The sequence below is a fragment of the Nyctereutes procyonoides genome, unplaced genomic scaffold (assembly GCF_905146905.1).
Source record: "Nyctereutes procyonoides isolate TBG_1078 unplaced genomic scaffold, NYPRO_anot_genome, whole genome shotgun sequence".
In the NCBI taxonomy this organism is placed as follows: Eukaryota; Metazoa; Chordata; class Mammalia; order Carnivora; family Canidae; genus Nyctereutes; species Nyctereutes procyonoides.
Window position 1 is genome coordinate 21,747,453 of NW_026575082.1, and position 24,062 is coordinate 21,771,514.

Below are 24,062 nucleotides of genomic sequence, written 5' to 3' on the forward strand. Positions count from 1 at the left end.
AAAAAAAAGAATATGTATTTTGACCTAACCTTTTTTTTCAACTTTGTTGATCGCAAATACCAAATATTTGTAAAAGTTATATCCCGATATATGGATTATCTTTATATATTATCTGTCTATATATCTCTGTATATCAATATATTTATTATCTCTATATATAATCTGTTAATAGTAAGTTAATGAAGAAACTTTTGACTAAAACATAGACTTTGTGAAATGGAAGTTGGCATTCTTTAGTGATTTAAATACAAACATTGAAAATTATTCTCAAGAACAGAAACTTGAGAGAAGAACCAGCTTCATTAATGGGCATAACAACCAGTGATGTTGTGCAAGGTCTTGCATGGAATGGGGCTTAATGTTCTGTTGTAGCTTCTGGATCCTGCATGGGAGCCTGTATTTCCTAAACATTATCTGAAACCTGTACATAACTATGCCTTTAAAAATGCTATCTGAGGTTTTATGTCTATGAGCCAAATATTTCTAGGATGTGTACAGGTGAAGCATCTCCCCCACCCTAATAAATATTTTATACCAATTTCTTATTATCTTTTCTTTGTAGCCTTGGCTAAGTGAAAAAAAAAAAAAAAAAGAAGAAGAATTTTGCCAAATATAGAACATAATACCAGTACTCAGACTACCTATCAGAGGGTTACTGCTCTCTTTTCTTCAACATGTTGACTTAAAATACCCAAGAAGCAGGGGTGCCAGGTGACTCAGTCATTTAAGCATCTGACTTTGGCTCAGGTCATGATCTTGGGGGGGTCTGAGCATGTGCTCAATGGGGAGTCTGCTGCTCTTCCCTCTGCCTCTGCCCCTCCCCCCCCATGTATACCTTCTCACTCTCTCGCAAATAAATTAAGATCTTTCAAAAAATTAAAATAAAATACCCAAGAAGTGACATAATACAAACATTACTTCCTCACATTTACCAATTAAAATATTTCTAATTTCTACTTCACTTTCTTCTAGAAGCATGAAGTGATCCTAAAATGAAATGTAGTTTTAAATAAAATGAACAGGAATCCAAGCAGAACAGTATCATTACTAAAAAGAAAAAGGAGTAGATACAACTGTCTAAATAATGTAGTTTGTTATAGGTAGTCACTTTATTTAGGTTGTAGATTATAATTTTTAAAATTTTTAACAAAATAAAATTGGCAAACTGCTCATCAGTAATCAATCTTTTCAAATAACATTACAAGTTTGTAGAAAAAAAAACCCACAAAATTTTGTAAGATAGATATTCTTCATATGTAGAGCCTTGGAGCTATTCTTTTATAAAAGTAGAAATCACTGAATTATAATGTGGTCAAAGAACATTCAACTGCTTCACTGTGTGATGATGTAGCTTAATGTAGTGATTTAAGTTAGAGGGTAGTGAGATTGCCCAGTAGAGATTATCTCTTTATACCTCTTTTTTTATTTTTATAAATATTTCATTTATTCTTGAAAGACACAGAGAGGGAGGCAGAGACACAGGCAGAGGGAGAAGCAGGCTCCATGCAGGGAGCATGACGCAGGACTCGATCCTGGGACCCCGGGGTCACGCCCTGAGCCAAAGGCAGGCGCTCAACCACTGAGCCATCCAGGGGCCCCATCTCTTTACATTTCTTGAGTCGAGTTTCACTTTTGGAATCTCCTTCAGGGCATTTAGTGCATGTTTAAGTTTTTTAAGAGGTCTCTGTATTTGGAAGTCCTATGTGGTTGTTTTTTCACCTTTGGTGTTCTTTACAAACTTGGAAAGCCTAAAAAGTCCATGGAGGAGGCTGAAACCAGATGCTGGCAGAGTAAGTCAGTCATTTATTTACTCAGGAAGTGAACCTGGAGACCATATGGATGGATTAGGTCTTTATAGTTGTTCCTTTGCCATTCTGGCCTAAAGTGGGGAGTCCATTTTTGTTAAAAAGTCATCTTACCTTTAAAAATCCTCAAGTTAAATATGTTGCTTTCAGAAATATTCCCTCCATTTTGTCACCTTAATTTCTATGACAGGATTCAAGGATATTGCCAGCAAAAAGAAATACTTTCTAAATGTGTCTATTTTCATACTCACACTCAGGCTGAGTGGCCACTTTGATGGGTTGAGAGCTCTCCCCTGGTCCCCACTCATTGTAGGCCACAACTCGGAAGGTGTACATGGCTTCTGGCTTCAGATTTCCCACAGTAAGCTGAAGGGACCCAGGCTGGGATGTGTTCAATGCTCGTTCTCTGGGAAGTAAAAGTTTCAGGGAAAGATTATTCTAACATCAATACTTGTAGCCAAACTTTTATTTAATGTGCCAAAGCAGTGAGGTGGATCAAGGTTTACTTACTCGTTTCACGCTGACTCTGCTGTAAATCAAGCCCTCTGAGGTTGATTATGAGAAACAAACTGGAAGGGCCTACATGTAAATATTGCAGGGTTTTGGGGGAGTTCAAGTTTATGTCATTCCCATGAAACTTGCAAACTAACGTCTTTTCCCTCAACACTTTACCATTTAGAATTCAAAACTCATGACAAAGAGCTATTAAAATAAGAAGAAACATCTGGAATGTAGACAGGAAGATGCATTTCGTAAACATCCGGCTAATGACAGAAATCAAGGTTTCAATTATTCCACAAATCGGTCTTTGTCAGTATTGCCAACAAATGCATTTATGCATTTTCTAGCATCGTATGAAAGGAAAAGGCAGATGCTAAGTGTCGATGTGCATGGAGCTTGAGCTCCTGTGGTTAAGTTAAGTGCAATTAGTGAGGGAGGGTAGATTCCCTTCTACGTGAGGAGAAATTGCAACTCATGTCTACTTGCCTTGATCTTCGAGCCGCATCTACATGTGTCCAATTCATTTTCCAATCAAAAGCTTCCCAAGTGGTTCCAAACAAATGAATTAATGTGCTGATGATGGTACAATTTGTAGGGCATATTAAGGGAGGGCAAGCCCTATGGATATAGATGCTAACGTGTAAGAAACAATAATTACCAAAGTATTCTTTAAGGATATACATGATTGTAGACATGTGTGTCCTCATTGGCCTCATATAATTGGCTGGCAGGTGAAGAAGGAACTTCAAAGCTATTCAATTGTTTCTTTAGGCTTCTATTTCTAGATCATATCTCGCATCTTAGTGGGATTATATGTACATTTTAGTTTTGTCATTTGGTTTTATCTTGTTTGTGGAAATATTTAAAATGAAACCTAGTTTTCTGTTAGGGCAAAGCAGGTTTCCAAGGAGAAAAATTAAAACAAAGTTTTAAGGGCATTAATTGTGATTCTTGGGCATGTATACAATCTGAATTTGACGGATGCAACAGATGAGCTGGTTTATCCTCAAACCCATTTCTTCTTTTTCACATGCTGGATGAGATTTTCCAGCCCCTGGGAGGTCTTGATGAAGCCATGTGACTGAGTAAACCCAGTGGGTTTGAGTATACACAACATGTGCTGATTCCAGGCCTGGCCTAGAAAAACTGCACAGGTGGTTACCTCCGTGTTCTCTTCCTTCATGCGTGGGCTTGGAGTTGGCAATCATGGCTGCCCTGGGAGCCATATATTGATGACACAGGAGTCAAAATTTGCCAGAATTCTTGATAAGAGCTGAGAGAAGAACTGCCTGTCAATTAGGAACATCCATTTTCTACTTTTTAGAATCAAACGGTTTTGAGCCATTATAAATTCTGGGGCTTGTTTGTTATAGCAGGTAGTGTTATTTTATCCAGTACTGCTAATAATTAAAATATATACCCTTAGTGGTCACTAGAGTCTAGATGGAGGGAAGAACTTATTTAGTGGGTACAGAGTTTCAACTGAAGAAGATGAAAAAGTTCTGGAGATAAGAGGGTGGTGATAACTCAATGAATGCACTTAATGCCATAGAACCCCATACTTAACAATGGTTAAAACTCTATTACAGTATGTGTATTTACCATAATAAAAATAAAACAACCAAACAAACACCCTGTATGAATCTTGATATAGCCTAAGGTTTAGGTATTCCTTTAGGAGTTCTCCATTAAGTTGCTGGAAGGCTGAACTGTAACTCATAGTAGGGCTAGGTTGGCTTCAACAGGAACTGAAAGTAGGCAGGGCTAAAATACAACAGATAATGTCCCACATACTACATAGTACACTGCTCTGTTCTACCCACCTCAGATTATCTAGGCCAGCAAGTTGCTTTGTAAAAGAAAACCCACATAATCAGATTGTATGCCATGTGGATATGTGGATTTTTGCATCTTACTTATTTTTCTTTGGCAGAAGAACTTTTAGATACATTCCCTCAGGCAGCCCTTTTATATAATAGATAGGGTGATTTTATGATCGTTTTACAGATGCAAATGTGTAATTTGGAAAACCAGTGTAATTTTTTTTTTCAAAGGACTCACAGTAGTTAGTGGATAGCAGAGTTAAAAATCTGGATCTTCATCCTTTAAACCCAGTATTGATAACACCCCCACAACTGTGGGACCTATTTGGATCATGGGCACTTTAGGTAGAAGACATAAGGTTCTAAAGGAGAAGAAGGAGTGCTAGGCATTCAGAAACCACTGTGGGATGAATCAGTCATCTGCTGTGATATCTTTTCTATCAGCCTCCAAAAAGTATTCCAAATTAATAATAGTTATGAAAAAAGTATATTCATTGATATGAACAATTGATGCTTCCCCATATTAAATAGAAGTGTGAACAAAGCACTTTTAGAAAATACTTCTGTGGTAGTGATCTGGAAAAAAAATAAAATTTAAGCAAGTACAGTTTTTTGTTTTGTTTTGTTTTGCTTTTTTCCCACAAATATGTTCAGCACAATTCTATACCTCTACTCTAATGACATGCTATGGTACTGCCCTGGATTGACCACTAGTTTCTTTAATGTAGGCTCTTCGCGGCTTAAAACAATGATTCAATCTAAGCATTTCAATTTGAGGTGCCACTTTTCAGAATCTGCTCATCTGATCAAAGTGAGATTGCATCAAAATACTATAGACACTGTGGAGTGGATTCAGCATTTTTAAGTCTGGGGTGGTTATTTTGACTTTCTTATTAATCTGAGCCTGATTCCTCAGGTGCTGACTGGTGCCATGAAAATATTTACCTCCTAGAGTTTCTCAAGAATCAAAGATGCTGTATGTAATCCACATAAAGCAGTAGGCATGGTGCCTAAGATCAGATGGTGAAGTCGTAGGTGCTGATACATTTTGAGGTATGAATCAAGATGGTGGCAGAGAATGTACCCTTGAACAAGTTGCATTAAGACCTAACTCTGGTTAGGCCATATTCTTCTGTGCCTGAAACCAACCCCTGCTCTGGTTTGTATTTACAATGTACTGCATTGTAATAAAAGCTTTTCCTGGCTTTTTGTCATTGGTCCTCCCAGTTCTTCTATTGATGAAGATACTCTTCTGACATCTGTAATCTGTCAACTCCATGCCCCAAATTTGTGCTGGCTGCTATTCTATGGTCAATACATCTCCACTCCTTGTGAAAAGATCCAAAGACCCTCAAGATATGGCCCATACCTTTTCATACTCCCCTATAATGAGTAACCCTGCCCACAACACCATATCCGTCTGTGCTTCTTGGTCTATTGCCATTCTGCCTTTCATTAGTTTGGTTTAGTTTTGTTCTGTTCTTGTTTCAATTGTCCTGGAATCACTTTGTTCTGACTTAGTTTCTTCTCAGTTTGGTAAAAGCTTGCTCATTCTTCAAACGCAATTCAAATGAAATCTCTTGACTGGAGCTTGCCCTACCATCACGTCCTCTGATTCCAACAGCATTAAATACTCTGTTATGCTTTTCCTGCTCTTTCTTTATAGAGCTGTTGTAGCACATATCACATTGTAGTAATAGACATGCCCATCTTTGACTCAATTGTGCATAACTTTAGAAGAGAAGCCATATTCCATTTACATTTTGTTGGCACTCAGCATGTGTACCCACTGAATATAAAAATGGCTATGTCGCCCGTGCTCACAAATTCCTAAATGCATACATAAATAAATGTAAAGATGTTAATAGAATAATTGCATAACATCTCCACATAGTGTAATCTCCAAAATGTGTAGAGATCTGGTTGTGATTCCATTTTTCCATCCCAATTTAGTTGGGTAGCCACTTCACTGTCCTGAGTTTTGTTTTCATTATTTGAAAACAGGGTGGCATCTACCCAAAGGAGTCTTTCTAATCTAATATTCTTTATTGGGAATAGAAAAATCATGTGTGTGTGTGTTTGACTGAATTCAGCACTTTTGTGTTTACATTTCAGAAGTAAGTAGACTTTAAAGATTAAGGATGATGTTATTTCTTACTGGATCATTTGTAACAACATATCTCTAGTACACATATTAAGTAAACACATATTGTCTTGCCCAAGTGCACCAGGGTGTTAACATTTAGTTAAAACCCTGAGGTGAGCAACAAATGCTGTCTTGAGGTATCAAACACCTAATTAATTCTTCACAGGGGGATAAGCTACATTAATGGTGCTTTATAGGGAAGGAATTATGTTACTTTCAATGGAAAGATTTTCAGCATCCCCTTTTTATACACTCCACTTTCACTTTTTTTTTCTTTAGTGTAAACAAGAACAGTACAATGATGAGAAGATTTCAAAACTGAAATACGGAGTCTACTAGAATAGAGCTCAAAATGACAGCAACAATGCTTCCCAGTGCTACACTCCTTATTACTCCAGAGCCATAGAGTTTGAAGTCAGGTGCTGTTTTGAAGGAAAAGTGAGTTCAGAGGTGACTTGCCACCATAGAACGCAGAATGGGAAATGGAGATCATCTAGTTAGCCAGAAGTATTTTGACTAAATTTTGACTAATAATTCTGTTTTTACTTGAATTGGTAAAAAGCATAGTCTGAGGCACAGATTTTTTAAAAATTTACTTTAATATAATCTCTGTTTCAGCATCTAGTACACATTCAAGAGACTAGTTATGTAACAAATAGCTACTGCAATAAAACATAAAAAAAACTATCCTTTCATGGGAAAAAAAAAGCTATTTGTTTCAAATTGTTTATTTTGTTTAGTTTCAGCCTCTGTCCCTTAATAAATAGGACTCAGTTCTTGGTCCTCATCTTGGTTTCATTTTGATTTTTTTTTTTGGGGGGGGGCAGAGTTGGTGACCCATTTTCTCCTTTGAAAGCTACCATTATCATCCATATGCTGAGAAATTCCTGATACAGATATATATTTCCGACCCAAACTTCTCCTCTGAGCTCCAGCCAGTTCCTTATACTGAAGGCCCTACTTGACATTCCCACATGAATATACATAAAAAGCAACATGTCTGAAGCTGGATTTATGATCTTCATGCTCAAACCTGGTTCTTTCCCAGCATCCTAATGTCAGTGAGTCACCCTACCATCCTATCATTTAAATACGCCAGAAAACTAGGAACTATTCTTGAAAATATCCCTTGTCTCACATGACTGCCAATGTGCTATCAGTTTTGCTTCCTAGTTATCTCTAGAATAATATGTTTCAACTGCTTCATCTCCACTGATCCAGCCTTAGTCTGATTTTCCATGATTTCTTGCCTGGACTTTTGCAACCACCTTGATGGCTTCCCTGGATCCACTGGCTGACCACACAGGTCTAACTTCCACTTTGCAGCTATGGTCGTCTTTTCAAAATACAGATCTGATTATGGCATAGACTCTATGCGCACATTCCTTTTCTCACGGAAGCACATTTCTTTGCCTTAGAGCTCTTAATTCAGCGTGTAGTTATATATTCTTCAGTGGAATGATCCACCCGACATTATTAAATTGCCTCCAAAGAGACTGTTGGCTTCTCTATTATTCCCAACACAGAGCCGGACACATAGTCAACTCACAAGTGAATAATGGGTCATTCATTGGTATATGGCATTTATAGAGGGCATGTTTTATTTTTCAGTATACATTAAGTCCACTGGAAGAATTAAATCACTATTCTCTTATTCAATGATCTAAAGACATTTTGAGGTAGAAAGGACAGGGTTTTACACTTTTACAGAGAAGCAGGGTGAAAGGGGGGCTAACTTTGCCAGGCTGTAAGCCAGGATCGGAATGTGGAGCTTTGGATTCTGAATCTTGTTCTCTTTCCTTCACAACACCTCCCTTCATAACGAGCTTCATCAGCTGCACAGCCTCAGCACTGAAGAGCAGGGAAAGAAGATGTAAACACCATGTTGCAAATGTAACGCACGACGGATTCTAAAATGAATTCTCCATGTCAATCATGAAAAGGTGGCCCTCTAATCCTGAGCCATGAGCAGAGGTTTTCTGAGGCAGCATAAAGCAATGTAAAGCATCCAGGGCTGCAGTGGGAAGACCCAGTCCAGCTTCTGTTCTGCCACAGGAAAGGTGTGTGACCTTGAGCAGGTTAGGGCCTATCTTGGGTCTTCCTTGCTTCATTTGCAAAAGGAAGATACCAGTCCCTTATCTGCCTACCTCACAGGGTTATTGTGAGGATTAAATTGAATGATGCTCATGAAAGTGTTTTAATTCTCTCATCTGAACTCCCACGGTACTTTATATGTGCCTCTTTTAGGAAATGTCTTTTACTTTGTATGGTACAGCGAAAAGATCACTAGACTAGAAACCTTGCATTTAAATCTTTCTTCTAATATTTGCTAGTTGTGTAGCTTCTTAGGCAGTGGGCATGGCATTTTTTTTTCTTCTTCTTTTTTGTAGATTTTCTGAAGAGAGTGAGGCGTGCTGATTTCTAAAATGGAAATTAGCATACCTGCCTTATCAGAGGATCAGACGGGTTAACATTTGTAAAGTGATAAAGTACTCTCTAAATATAAATTAGGAAATACTTGTATTTCATTGCTTTTCCTTTCTAAGACACACAATCATTTGCGCTGAGTGTTTTTGGAGCACCAGGCATTATGCAAATATTTTAGGCACTAATTTTTAAAGTGGTCATACATGTCAGTTACTATTATTTTCCCACAGGAGGAATGTATCCCATATGAGGGCCACACAGCTAGTGAGATTCTGAGCCAGGAATGAAACCCATGCAGTTTGAGTTCCATAGCCACATTACCTTAAGCTTTTGGCTACACCATGTCACACTCCATAAGTAATTTTACACTATGGAATGGGAAGTATAAAGTTTATATATATATATATATATTATATATATTAATATATATATATAATATATATATTATATATACATATAATAAATAATAATATATAAAGTTTGCTACTGTGCTTATAATTGGTAAATAAATGATGCAAATCAACTTAGCCATTAAGTCAGAAAATTACTGGAAAGAAGCCTATAGATGAAATTCATGTCATAATTCTGAAAATATCAAGAAAGTCTGATTCTCTTCCAGGTTAATCCACCAGCTATTTTAGGATCAAGTTGGTGTAGCAATTGAGAACACCTGCTTTGGAATCAGGCCTGCATTATATCCTGCTTCTACCACTCACTAGCTGTATATCAGAGATGACAATGTCTTCTTTAAGCCTCATTTGGATAATATTTTGTTTGGGGATGAAATAAGATAATTTATGTAAGATGGTTAGCCTGGCATCTGGCACAGTGAGTATTCAATAAATGCTTCCTCTCGTCATGAATGCTTACTCTGTGGCCTTAGGCATGAGACTCACCCCTCCCCGAGTATCAGTTTCTAAATGTTTAAGTAGCAGAAAGTTGCACTATGATTCCAAAGATCACTTTCAATTCGATGATGTTTTAGGTACAAGGACGGGATAGCTGGATATCTGCGAGGCAACTGCATTTCTGTGAATCCTGGCTTTCAGGTTCCGGGATTTATGGTGCTCCCTGACTTATGAAATGAAAGCACTCAAGGGGTTGAATAAAAAAAAAATGTTAACTATGGCACTTGCATTATTGACACCATTAACCAGTCAGACAGATTAATGATAATCTGAGCTAGAGTAATTTGCCTGACAAAGTCATTGCTAGTCTCAGGCAAATGTTAAATCCACCACCTTTTAAAAAGCTATTGTGTTAAAGAGCTAAATAAACCTATGTAAGCAAATAAGCATCACAGCAAACTGCTCAGGGATATATGGCATATATTTGCTCTAGTTGAGAAAGAGAAAATGAACAGGGATATTGGAATCAAATTTCAAAATCGACTTTTATTTTTTCTCAATTAAAACAAAGTTTTTATTGAGCTTCAGTGAGCTTATTCATCTTTCTCAGTAACACAATTTGTTTTATTGGTTAAGGAACTAGCTATTAAGAATACCACATCTGTCTCTCTGCTACCTTTATCATATTAGTTCCAATCAGTGAATGTCTACAGAAGTCATGGTACTAGACACTTGGGTATGGAATTATAAATAAGATCTAGTTTCAGTCATCAGAAAGGGACACATGCATGTACTTAAAGAAACACAAAACTGGAACAAAGATAGGGATAATATAATAGTAATCAAGGGAAGATAAAAGAAAAATTGATGACTTCTGAGCTTGAGGACTGTGGAGAAATTCAAAGTGGTGGACATTTCAGGCAGGGCTTCAACTCAACAAATATTTTTTTGTGTGTTTTTTTTATGGGTTGCATATTGCTCTAGGTGCTAAGAATAGCTCAGTGAATTAACAAGATAAGAACATCCCTGCCCTCGTAAAGCTTATAGTCTGGCATCAAGAAAGGGGATTCAGTAAACAATTAGTACAAGGTGATAAAGCTGGGGGAAAATATATATGAATGAAAAAGAGTGTAGGGAATGGTAAGGTGCCACTTCATTAAGATTCAGTGGCAGTTACTGAGAATGGCCCACATGGATGGCAAGGGGAGGAACATTCTAGGCAGGCTGAAGAGCAAGGGCAAAAACTTGAGGGACAAGGATTCTTGGTATATTTAGGAAACACCAGGGAGCCAGTGAAACTGGACAGAAGTGAGCAAATAGGTCAATGATAAGAATAAGTGAGGAGTATAGGAAGGCGACAAGGGGCCAAATCAGGAAGGATATCCTGCTGAGTCTCTGAATTAGATAGAAAAGTCACTGGAGGGTCTTAAAGCAGAAGGATAACAGGACCTAAGGTCTGTTTTATTTTTTTTTTAATTTTTTTTTATTTTATTTACAATAGTCACACAGAGAGAGAGAGAGAGAGAGGCAGAGACACAGGCAGAGGGAGAAGCAGGCTCCATGCACCGGGAGCCCGATGTGGGATTCAATCCCGGGTCTCCAGGATCGCGCCCTGGGCCAAAGGCAGGCGCCAAACCGCTGCGCCACCCAGGGATCCCCTAAGGTCTGTTTTAAAAGATTTATTCCTGCTGCTGTGGGGAGAACAGCCTTGAGAGGTTATTGCAATAGTTCAGATGAGACTAGGTGGTAATAATAAGGGGCAAGAAGTGGTAAGATTAAGCATATGTTTTATTTTTATTCATTTATTTGACTTTATTTTTGTTTTATGGAAAATTTTAAGCAAAACAAAACAAAAATAATATGGTGAACCACTTTATTCCCATCACTCAGCTCAAAACTGAAACTTATAGCCAGTCCTTAGTATTATTTTGTGGCAAATATCAAGCATTATATTGTTTCATGGATTTAGGATGCATTTCGATAGTGTTGCTAAGGCTTGATGTTTTTGGTTATGGGATAGAAGAAAAAGAAAAAGAAAAGAACTATTACTCCAAAAACTTTGGCCTGAATAATGAGAAATATGTACACATCACGGGAATGGGGCAATCTCTGGAATAATAAAATATTTAGAGGAGGGTTGAAGGAAAGCAGAGATTTGGCCTTGTTGATGATTTGTAGATGCTCGTAAGAAATCAGAAGTTGAGAGACCAAGAAAGAATTTGGATATATGATTCAGGTTTGCGGGTAAAATGTCAAGACCAGAGATACAAATTTGGAAGACATCAGCATACTGACAAAATGTAAAATCACAATCTGGATAAAAAGAGATCTTCAAAGTCTGAGCCCTGGGGCAATCCAATACTCACAGGTCAGGGAGATTTGAAGTACAAAGTAGAAGCTAAAAATGAGTGGCCAGAGGGATTAGAATAGAACCAGGAAAGTGCATGTAGTAGAACCCGAAGGAATAGTAAGTGTCACAAAAGGGGAAGTGACCAAATATGACAGAATTTGCTTACTGCCCAAGTAATGCGAGGACTGGGAGTTCACTATTGAGTTTAGCAACATGGAAGCCACTGGTGAACCTACAGATAAGAGCAGTTTCGTGAGATATTAGGGACAGAGCCACAACTGAGGGACACCTAGGTGGCTCAGGGGTTGAGTGTCTCCCTTTGGCTCGGGTAATGACCCTGGGGTCCTGGGATCAAGTCCCTCATCAGGCAGGACCCTGCTTCTCCCTCTGCCTGTGTTTCTGCCTCTCTCTCTCTCTCTCTCTCTCTCTCTCTCTCTCGTCTTTCTCATGAATAAATACATAAAATCCCTTAAAAAGAGAGTCACAATTGAAATAGGAGGTAAAGGATTGGGGTGAAGTTGGGCAACTCCAGGAAATTTGCTATACAAGAGAAGAGAGAGCAGAGTGGTAGAGGAGGGAGAAATGGGATGGGGGGGGATTGGTTGGGATGGAAAATCTAAATAAGGGCACGCTTGTATGTTGATAGACATGATCCATAGAGTGGACAAATCGATAATGAGGGCAGAAAGGGGATAGCTGAAGCTTTGCTCTTTTGTTTAAAGATAGGATAAAATCCAGTGCATAAGTGAAAGTTTGGCCTTATTTGTTAAGAGTATGGGCAGTTTTTTATAGACATTTGAGGAGACATATGCTTAAGGACACATCGGGTTAGGAAGTCAGATATGAAAACTCTCTCAGCTCCCCTTCTGATTACTACTGTTTTCTAGGAGATTAGAAGCAAAGTCAACTAAGGGTAAGGGAAAGAAGGAAAGTGTTGGAGACTTGAAACGAAAAGACATGGAATGTAAGTAGGGGTGTATTGTGAGAGAGGCTGCCTGATGTACGTGATACAATCTCCAGCAGCGGTAAGGGGCAGATCAATATCTGTAGCTCTAAATTTAAAGACTAGTCAGCACAATTACATATTTTCTTCAAGGAATTCAGCTACAAGAGTACACGTAGAGAATAGGTGGAAAGTAACATTTACTTGAGTTGGCTTCTGCTGAGAAATTAATATGAGATGAAAGAACAGCAAAGCAAAACTTTGGTTGTACGTCAGTGTTCATAATAATGGGCTCTGGGGTTTTAGCTGCTGAATGAGTGAAGGAAAACAGAAGGGATGAAGGACCAAGAACACACCGTAGAACCAAGGGATTGCTCCCTGTGGAATCAAAGGTTTGCTGCAGCCAGAGTCCTAAATGGAAGATAGGAAAATCAGAGTCTAGAGAGTGAGATAAAAGAAGGATGTGTGAAGCGGAGATGCTGAGGAGGCTGCAGGGATGGCTGTTGACAAGGACAGTGACTAACTAACCACGGGGGTGTGGACTAACTAACCATGGGCTGGGAAGATAAGAAAGATTTCAGTAGATAAGGAGAGAATTAAAAGTTTATAAGTAGGAAAGAGTGAGCAGCTATTAAATGGTTCATACAAAACCAGGAATGTTATTATTTTTATTATGATTACTACCTTTGGGCCTTATTTTCAGTCTCTTTCCCACATTGTCTCTGAGCTCACACTGTTCCAAGCCCCTCCATTCTGCCTATGGGCAGTGACTGTCTTAGATGTGTTGCTTCAAATCCTTCAATTAGTTCTCACTGCAATTCTGAGAGGTGTGATTCATCTTCACCTTGGCTATCATCCCCGAGAGATGTTATTCCTGTCTTTCACATATAAATGCACAAAAGTCACACATCTGATAAACAGTAGTACCATTTTTAATTCAGCCATTTAGACTTCAGTGGCATATGCTTAACCATGGGAACAACACTCTACCTGGATATAGATTGGATGTAGACTTCCATTCAAAGGCTTTGTAAGTTATTTTTTTAAGATTTTATTTATTTATTCATGAGGGACACAGAGAGAGAGAGAGGCAGAGACACAGAGGGAGAAGCAGGCTCCCCCTGGGGAGCCCGATGTGGGACTCAATCCCAGGACCCTGGGGTCACAGCAAGAGACACTAAACCACTGAGCCACCCAGGTGTCCCGACTTCATAAGTTATTAGTGGCATGTCTTTATATAGAAATTTTATCACATTTAAATTTAAGAACATTCACATTTTCTCCCCAGTAGGGTGAGTAATCTGAACTGTAGTTCAGAAAGATAACTAGAAGAGACAGTGAGGAGGATGGATTAGAAGGCAAGAAGCTATTGTCAGAGATCAGACCGGTGATGATGGAGATAGAATAAAGAGGGCATCGCCGAGCTGTGGCCAAGGTAGACTTGGCAAGACAGAATGACTGATGGCAGAACCAAGGGGCCGGGAGGAATAAAATATGACTTAGATTTTCCGTTTGGTCAACAGGATGGAAGGTACTAACATATACCAAGAAAAGAAAGGAAAATAAACTTAAGGAGGAGACAGTGAGTATGGTTTGGGCAGGGTAAATTTAAGGTAGCTCCAGGAAATCCAGGTGGCTCCATGAAGATAATTAGGCAAGAATTATTACCTCCAGTTTTCACAGCTGCACACACTGAGATCCAAAGACTAAAAGACTCATCATAAGGTCACGGAGTTAAAGAGCTGCAGATGAGACTAAAATGAATGCCGACTTCATTGTGGTAATGGATGATCATAGGGAACATGGGCTATATGTGTACAATGTATATTTCTCTTATTTTAAAGTTAGGTCAAATTAGAAAAGAAACTTGAAAAATGCTATGCTTTATTGCTGCGGACTAGAAAGCACTTTGAGACGCAGCATGGACAAAGTTGTGCTGTTCCTTCTGGTTCCTTCTGATTATCATACTACACTAACTGCCACTCTGGCCAGCCCAAGCTATGTTGCCCCTTTTGAATCCTGAGGGGGTTCCTGAAGATCATTGTAAGTTTAAAGCACTCACACATTTTAGAGACTAGACTAAGCCTCACACTTGAATCCTGGCTTCTTCCCACACTTTGTCTCGGTACCTCAGTTGGCACCGGGACACTTGTAACAGCCGTCTATGTCATTCTTCTACAAAAGAATGAATGGTGGAAGCCAGGATCAGTGTGAGCTCGGCCCTATGAAAAAGTGGGTCCCCCTAGGGCACTTGCCATTTCTCTCTATTTCTCTCTGTCCCTTTCTTTTTCACTCTCCCTCTCTACTCTCCCCATGCTGCCCCCACCCCCCAAAATATTCCAACTATGTAGATGAATCAAACAGGCTACACTTTGGCTAGTAGACTTTCCAGAAAGTGAATGCAGTCTGGGTTTAAGGATGAAAGAAGCGGCTGCCACATCTCAGAAACTCCTGCCTACCAATGGGGGTCCATCCTCAGATGGTTCTATATAAGAAAAGGTTTAAAATGTAAGAAAAGATGTGGCTCTCGGGACTCAGCCAAATCAGCAGACCAACATCTATGTAGACCCTAGTTGCGCTACCCAAATCCTCATCACTTGAAGAACATGACATTCCATCCTTACGTGAGAGGCACAGTACTTCGGCTGAGTACATTTGTAAATAGGTGTAGTTCTCTACAGAATCATGGGGTTTGGCAACCCAGTGTTTCTCTGAAGCAACCCAGTGTTTCTCCGAAGCAAACCAGTGTTTCTCTTAGCTTTCACATGATGACCTCTTTGACAGCCTTTAATTGGCAAACTGAAAACCCAAATGTTGATGAGGAGGAAGGAAAGTAAAAAATGCCTAAGAATTGGAATGGAAAGGTCTAGTAAGAAGGGTTCCTTGCTTTTATGATTCCTTCTTTCTTTTTTTAAGCTTTTATTTCAATTTCATTTAATTAACATACAGGGTAATATTAGTTTCAGGTGTCTGATTCCTTCTAAGTGAAGTGCTTAAAGTAGCTTTATGCTCTAATATTAAATAAAATTTCCCAAACACTGAACATACTTATATGCAAATGCACTTGCTCAAATGTCAAGAACTAGTGATATATAATAATGATACCAATCATATAGGCATTCAAATAAATATTTCAAAATGCCATTTCAGACAATATGGCAAATTAGATATATGAAAAACTCTTCTGTTATGGCACATCTAAAGTGTTGCATAAATTATTCAAAATCTCTTTTATTTAAAAAAGTGTTTTTTTTTATCTATAATATACTGGCAGCAAAATAAGAAAATTATATTGAGAAAGCCGACTTGTGGAGCTGGTATTAGCCTGAGGGTATGTGCCTATCAATAGAAGTCTGGGAGCTAGAAGTTTTAGAAACCAATAGGAGAGAAGAATAGGAAATGTAGCTTGCAGGTAAAGTGGTATGTATGGTCTGATTAAAGAACCTCACATTCAGCCAGGATCCTAAAAGAGAAAACTTCCATGGGTGAAGTTGAAAATGAAATTAGCCTCCTGAAAGAACTGAACATACACTCCCAGCCTTGGTTTAGTTGAAACAGAACAACAAAAAAATCTTAGAATTCCTTACAAGTCTGCATTTACCCATGTGAGTTGATATGTTAAAAATGGCAGAAAAAAATGTTATCATACTTAATGGACTTTCTCATGAGCAATAAAATATCAGCATGAGACCAGTATGGACTAAACAAACCTTAGCAAAATACTACTTTAACATGGTCTCATTTTGGTAAATCACATCCTCCCAGAAGATTGTTCTTTAATACTTGGTCTCAAAAATACCCTCAGAGAAATTTCTAAGGATTAGAGTTAACAATCAAGAATTACCCATACATGAAAAAGAACAAGCCACTATGAGGAAAAGTCAGCAGAAACATATCATTGAATCAGATTCATAAAAACTACAGATATTAGAATAATCAAACATAGAATATAAAATAAGTATAGTAAATTTAAAGAAATAAAGAAATGTTAGTTTCTTTTCTTTATGTTTTAATTTTTTAATTTTTATTTATTTGCGAGAGAGAGAGAGACAGTGGGGGGCAGGGGCAGAGGGAGAAGGAGAGTCTTAAGCAGACCCCAAGCTAAGAGCAGAGCCCAACATGGGGCTCGACCTCACAACTCTGAGATCATAACCTGAGCTGAAACCAAGAGTCAGATGTCTAATCAAATGCATCTCATAGGTGCCCCCACAATTTATTCTTAGACAAGAAATTGGGATTTATCTAATATCTACCTTAGACTTAATAGTTATTTATTATTTATTTGTTTATTTATTTATTTATTATTTATTTATTTATGAGAGACACAGAGAGAGAGTCAGAGATGTAGGCAGAGGGAGAAGCAGGCTCCCTGTGGGGAGTCTGATGTGGGACTCCACCCCAGGACCCCAGGACCCCAGGATCATGCTCTGAGCTGAAGGGAGATGCTCAGCCACTGAGCCAACCAGGTGTCCCTATGCTACACTTAAAAATCAAACTTCAAAGTCTTAAAATCATGAAATATTTCAAGGAGAAAGTGTTGAGAAAAATCAAGAAAAATAATAGGTTGCAGTCTTGAAAGCAGGGATATACAGATCAAGTGACAGGTGAAAAGAGGAACAACATGAGGTGCCCAGGTGACTCAACTGGTTTAGCATCTGAGTCTTGATTTTGGATCAGGTCATGATCTTAGGGTGAGAGATTCAGCCCTGTGCTGGGCTCTGTGCTCAGTACAGAGTCTGCTTGAAATTCTCTCTCCCTCTGCCCTTCCCCCCACCCACTCTCTCTCTCTCTCTTTCTCTCAAATAATAAATAAATAAAATCTTTAAAAAATAAAGAGGAACAACAATTTCTACCAAATAGTAGGTATTCTTGTATGACCTTTACATATGCAACATAATTTAATCCTAAAAAAACAAAAAACAAAAAAAAAACAACAAAAACTTGGGAGCTAAGTAGTATCATTTGCCCTTTATTATACACTAAAGTCAGGCTCAGAGAAGTTAACGTGGTTTTCTTGAGATCATGTAATGTCAATGACAGAGCTGGGATTACACTCTGTGGTTCTTTCATACCCTGTCCTGTTAATTCACAGCCTAATTCTGTTCCTCTGTTTATCACTTTGAAAATCAAAGAAATAAAAAAAAAAAACCTGATTATCATATATTCCCATACTTGTCTTTTTTCAAGGAAGTTTCCTATAAATGACTTTATTTGATTCTATAAACGATCCCACTTTAAAAGACACACACAGGCCATGGAGATAAATTATCTCCACTTACTGATGAATAATGAGCAGAGCTGAGATTCCATATGGTCCCCAAAGTCCTAGTTCAAGATCTCCTGCAGGTTCCTTTATGCCACAGTATGTACCTAAGGAAGTGGTGGATGAGGTACTAATAGCACCCACCTGTTGTCACCTTCTCTGGAGAAAAAGACCGTGAAGGTTTGAATGTTCCCTTTGGCTTCTGCAGGTGGGCGCCAGCTGAGACGCACAAACCGACTGGACACCAGCACGGGGACCACATCTCTGGGAGCAGAAGGGAGGACACTGGAGCTTGGGATAGCTAGGGAGGAAGAAGAGGAGGCTGTCAGAGGAAATGTACAGACCCAGCAGCAAACCCAGTATGGGCCATTCTACAGGAAGGAAGAAAAACAAGGAAAATCAAACAATCAGTAAATGGAATCAAAGGTATATTAGAGGGATGCCTGGGTGGCTCAGTGAGTGAGCCTCTCTGCCTTTGGCTCAGGGTGTGATCCTGGGATCCCGGGATCGAGTCCCACATCGGGCTCCCCGCAAGGAGCCTGCTTCTCCCTCTGCCTGTGTCTCTGCCTCTCTCTCTGTGTCCCTCATGAATAAATAAATAAAATCTTTAAAAAAAAGGTATACTAGAATTTCTTGGAGCTTATGAGAGGGTAGCTAACTAATGACATGCGATTTTACTGCATATTTGTCCAATTTCCTTTACTCATGGGATCCGTAACAATTAAAAATGTTCTGTTTAGACATAGACAGGGATAAATGCCTCAGGAAACCGAGCAGTTTTCACAAAACCAAATTCTACTCAGAGCCTGACTACTGTGTTTTAGATACAACTTGAAGGAACAGCAAATCAAAGTATGGAAGCAAACCAAAAGTAGAAAGAGTTCTCACAGACTCTTCCTTTCCGCTAGAAAGGAACTGATAGAAAAAACCCTTCTTCTACCAGACATAAGATGCTCGCCCCATGCTTGTAGGATATCACTGTAGGTACAGCTAAATTTAACAATTGTTAATCACAGGAATAAGTCATCCACAGTTGAAGAATTAGTTTTATAAATATTTGGGGCATTTATAATCTGTAATAGAACTTTCTATTAAATGTGTGTGTGTGTGTGTGTGTGTGTGTGTGTGTGTGTGTGTGCGCATTCATAGTTCATTTTATGTTTTCAAGTTCCCAAGGGCAGGGAATACACATTCATTTTGACAGGTGATTTCTAGCCCCAAATCACAAGGACCCATTTGCGTACATTTAATCTTCAAACTGGCTTTTGTGGGCTATTTTCTCTAGTTCTTTCCAAACTTAGTCTCCATCCTTGCATTCACTTTCTACAGAGGCAGACTGAATCGCTATTCCTGCTACACACTACACTCCTGTTAGCTGGAAAGTCCCCTGGGGTGAGGGGGCCTATCTCGTTCCCCAATAGCTCCAGAAACATTATCAATTGACAATACACAACCAGTTGCACAGAGAAAGAGGTTTTAAAGCCTCGTTTTTGATCAACACAGTATTTGAAACAAATGGCAGGCTAGAAGCAAGTGAGTCCATCTTTTGTGGCAGAGTGGTGAGGAGAGGGAAGAGATTGATGCCTGGATATGTAGTATCTGTCTTAAAAATATGGGTGTTATTAAACCTCCTGACAAAACCCTGTACTTCTACACACCTGGACATCTCAAACTAGCACGCTTATGTGAATTTATCCTCCCCACCCCCGTCACTGTCCACTCAGCCTACTTCTCCTCCCAGGCTGCTCAACTCACTTGTATACATCGTCCTCGTGACTGTACAACCCAGAAACCCAAAGGGTATCCCCTACCCTTGCCTCTAGGTCATCCCTTCTAGGACTACCCCCCGCCCCCGGACATCTGGTAAATCTACTCTGTGTTCCCTCCACTGCCACCATCCTTCTGTCTCCACTCCACCATCCTTCTGTCTTCTCCAGTGCCTCTGCTTCCTTTCCACTCATCCCCCTCAAATGTATTCTGTGTACAGCATCCGGAATAAGCTTATAAGAGGACACATTTGTTCATACTACCTAATATTTATTTATCCTCAGTGTCTACTCTTTACCTCAAGGAATCTCCAAACTTTGAAATGGGCCTACTGGGCTGGCTCCTGTTTATCACTTTTCTTGGTCTGCCTTCCTCCACAAAGAGGCCCTAAGAAAAGGATTTACATGCAAATGATTGGGAAGGTGGGAAGTGAGATGGCAGGAAGTGAAGCCTAGGAAAAGTGACTTATCTGGCAGTTAGCACTGTGGGAAACTGGAAAGCAACTCTACTGGGGACTCTGGGGCCATTGTGGCACAGGCCTCTAGGTTATCTGTCTTGAGGGAAGCAGACGGAGGTATTTATCCACCCCTCCTCCACCGCTGATTGAGGTGATTTCAAGGGCCATCCTGCATAATAGCCTAGTATGTTCCTGTTGCCACAAAAATACCACTTTGGAGAGAGGCTTGCAAGATTTCCACAGTAAGCAGCATCCAGTAGATCCACTCATCCAAAAAAAAATATTCATAAAGTGCCTACCCAACCCCAGCCCTTCTAGGTACAGAGGAGACAAAGGCAAAAATAGATGAGGCATCCTTCATGAAGCTCACATGGAGGTTCCCTGGCTTTTCTCCTCCATGTCAGATGAGGAATGAGTGCTGAGTGTTATGCTGAGTTCTTAACACAGTTTGAAGGAGGCACAGGTCACACAAAAGCATGAACACCCAATCATCACACCTAAGAATGACAAAGGATCTGTAGGCTCCCTGGCTTTTTCCTGCTTGTATTAATCAAGCTCTCTCCATGTAGGTCCCCTGGCGACCCCCCAAAGCCTTCCCAGAGCTACTCCCACTCGAGACCCATCTCATCCACCTAACTCCTGCTGTCCCTCTTCACTTAGTTTAGTGTTGTCTTCTCTGGAAAGAATGACCCAAAGTATTTGCAAAATATCCAACAGGTGATAGTTAATATCTACTATACAAAAAAAGTAAAAAAAAATCAATAAAATAATAAAGAATCTGATTTTATTTTTTTATTATTATTATTTTTAGAATCGTAGGGCTCAACCTGACAGTAAACAAAGTGTGCATTAAAATAAATCTAAAATGTCTGTCAGAATCAAATGTATTAAAAAAAAAATCGGTCAGAGAAGCAAGACTTTAGAGAATGTTAATATCTAAGGTTGGCCAGGATGTGACTGACACTCTCTTACATTGTCAGTTGAAGTTTCTAAGAGTCGGCTTTTTAGCAGTTATTTTGGCAAAATCCTTTAAAAAAAATATTCATACCATCTGACCATTCTCAGGTCTATACATTTATCATTAAAAAAAAAGTAACCCCTTTATCTATGTATCCTTGCAAAATCATAGCTCATTTTCTCAAAATGTTAACACCTACACACCTTACCAATTTAAAGCAAATGGGATCATCATTATATATATATATATATTTTTTTTACAAAAGATCTATACAAATAAAATGTGATCAATGGTGACTTGAAAAAATCTTTTGAGAATCCTCAAGAAGTTAGACAAATTAGTTTTAAAACTACAGGTGAAAAATTTTCAATTCCTTTTTTCCCTAAAGGCACCTAATTTAGAGATGGTATCACATCAAAACTGCATTGGCTTCCCCACCTATTCAGGGGCTGCCAAGAAGGAGAGCAATGGGGGTCTGTGCACGATGCTTTTCTCTTCGGGCCTCCAGGAGTGCCTTCTCACAGAGCTAGTCTAGACGCAGATGACACAGATAAATCTCAGAATAGAATTAATCATGAACTCTTTTACCTCAATTTAAACAGTCCTCGTTTGAAAAGGAGCAGACACATTTTTAACAAAGGGATGGCTCCTTTCTTTATACAGGGAATTAATTTTGTTCTTACTAATCCTCCATGCTTTCTCTCAACAGTAACTCGTCTTCACATAAGGTCTCAATAAGGAACCAATCAGGACTTTTTTCTTGCTCTAGGAGGCCTAATCTCCAGGCTGGCCCTAATCTCCCCGGCCCATTACTGTTGCCATGGTTACAGCTTCTTTATCTGTTGTCATGGAGAAGAGGAAGCAAATTTACCATACTATAACATAGTGTTTTTTTGGTTTTTGGTTTTTGTTTTTAAGAATCTCTAAAATAAATAAATAAATAATCAGGGGCACCTCAGTGGATCAGTGGTTGAGCGTCTGCCTTTGGGTCAGGTCATAACCCAGGGTCCTGGGATCAAGCCCCACATCGGGCTCTCTGCATGGAGCCTGCATCTCCCTCTGCCTGTGTCTCTGTCTCTCTGTGTCTCTCATGAATAAATAAATAAAATATTTAAAATCAATCAATCAATCAATCAATCATAGCAAAATCCAGGAAAAGGAAGTGATTTCTGAAAATAGTATAACTCCAAAAAATAGTTTTAGTTTTTTAAGTTACTAGTTACTATTACTACTACTACTACTACTACTACTACTACTACTACTGCTGCTGCTGCTGCTGCTGCTGGTACTGGTACTAATACTATTTCATGATGCCATTGCAATAGCCTTGGTAACAATTACATTCTTGGGTTAATTTTTCTATAAAGCCATGGTCTGTCTAGATACCAGAGAGTTTTTTTCTCTTAGAATTTTACGATGTAATGTTTACAGGCATTAATTTTTCCCTGAGTTTATGAACTCCCTGACCTCCACTCCCTATGAGGCACATGAACGATAATAAGATGTATTCACAAACACATAAAATATTTAATTTGCGTTAAACATCAAACAACTAATAGGCTTATTTCCTTGTCATTCTCCATATTATTAACGAAAATACTATAAATGTAGTCGCCAGATCAACTAGATGTTTTATTTGCTGCATCTCCTTATTAGCCTTCATATTTAAGTAAAATATAAATAGATGACATTAGTAAAATTAAAGGAACATTTAACTGTTCTCAGGGCAAACTCGATTCCTTTTCCTTTTGTATTTTTTTCTTATCATTGTTCCTTTGATCCCAAACTCTAGCTTTTAATTGTCAAAATGAAGAAGTGGACAAAATTTACATTTTGATATAATGTTATATAGTTTACAAAGTAATTTTGCGAACTTACCAAAAAGAAGCTCAGCTGTAAAAGATTGTGATTATTAAGAATAGCACTTTTTTCCTACAATTTCATGGTATTTTCAATATTCAAAGAATCATGGCTTTCGAGCTAGTATATTGAGAACTTCAGTAAAACTAAGAAATATGAATTTTAAAATAATAATGATTTGAAACCATTTTTTATTTTAAATTAATATGAGATAAAAGTTAATGATTTCCATAATATTTCATTAAATATTAAAAATTACATAAAAGAACGTAGTGGGTTAGTATCTAAAATGGAATAATCAATATTTATTGAATGTCTAAGTTCCTACTGTTGTGCTTGAAGTGAAGAATTATTTTTAATTGCTTCTCGGCCTTTTAGCTAAGATCAAGTATAGTATCTGTTCTTATCAGTTTAATATCTAATACATCCTCCGTAAGAGGACAATGTGTTAAATGGATTTTTGGAGCAGGAGATGGAATAAGAGCTTGCTCCACCCACTCCACACATTGACCTGGTATTGTAGTACTTCCTGGAATGGTGCATCCCACAAAACAACAATAAGAACAACAATAAAAACCATATTTAAACTATAGTTTTTTCCCTAAGAGAATGGGGAACTATTTTTAAGACGTAAGGTGTATACATATAAGACAATTACAAGAAGTCTCTTTTAAATTCCATCCTAAATTTTCAGTAGGGTGGTTGTTTAGAAATCAGAACACATGTTCTCACTAGACCATTTCTATTCTGTTCCCAGAATCCTATTTAATTGATCATTTTACAAACTATCATAGTAGTAGTGCTATGAAATTTCCTTTGGTAAATCAATTTATGTATCCAATCATTAATCCATCCAATATTCATGGAGGGATTACGATGCATAAATCATTGCATGAAGGCCTTTTTAAATCCAT

The 24,062-nt window shown here is 38.5% G+C and overlaps 1 protein-coding gene, 1 non-coding gene and 1 pseudogene across 2 annotated transcripts in view; 1 reads left to right on the forward strand and 2 right to left on the reverse strand.

Annotated features, from left to right (window-relative positions):
• The window catches only part of LOC129514498 (netrin receptor DCC), a gene marked incomplete at its 5' end in the record, with an annotated part of 702,567 nt that overhangs the window by 307,020 nt on the left and 371,485 nt on the right, over positions 1-24,062 (reverse strand). The window contains 2 exons of the mRNA XM_055333118.1: positions 2,057-2,211; positions 18,251-18,407. Of these exons, the coding sequence (XP_055189093.1) occupies positions 2,057-2,211; positions 18,251-18,407 (312 nt within the window). The remainder of the gene's footprint in view (positions 1-2,056; positions 2,212-18,250; positions 18,408-24,062) is intronic.
• On the reverse strand, positions 20,729-20,845 carry LOC129514682 (small nucleolar RNA U13; annotated as a pseudogene).
• On the forward strand, positions 23,507-23,696 carry LOC129514677 (U2 spliceosomal RNA). Its single transcript, XR_008665487.1, has one exon. It is a non-coding gene; the product is annotated as a U2 spliceosomal RNA (small nuclear RNA).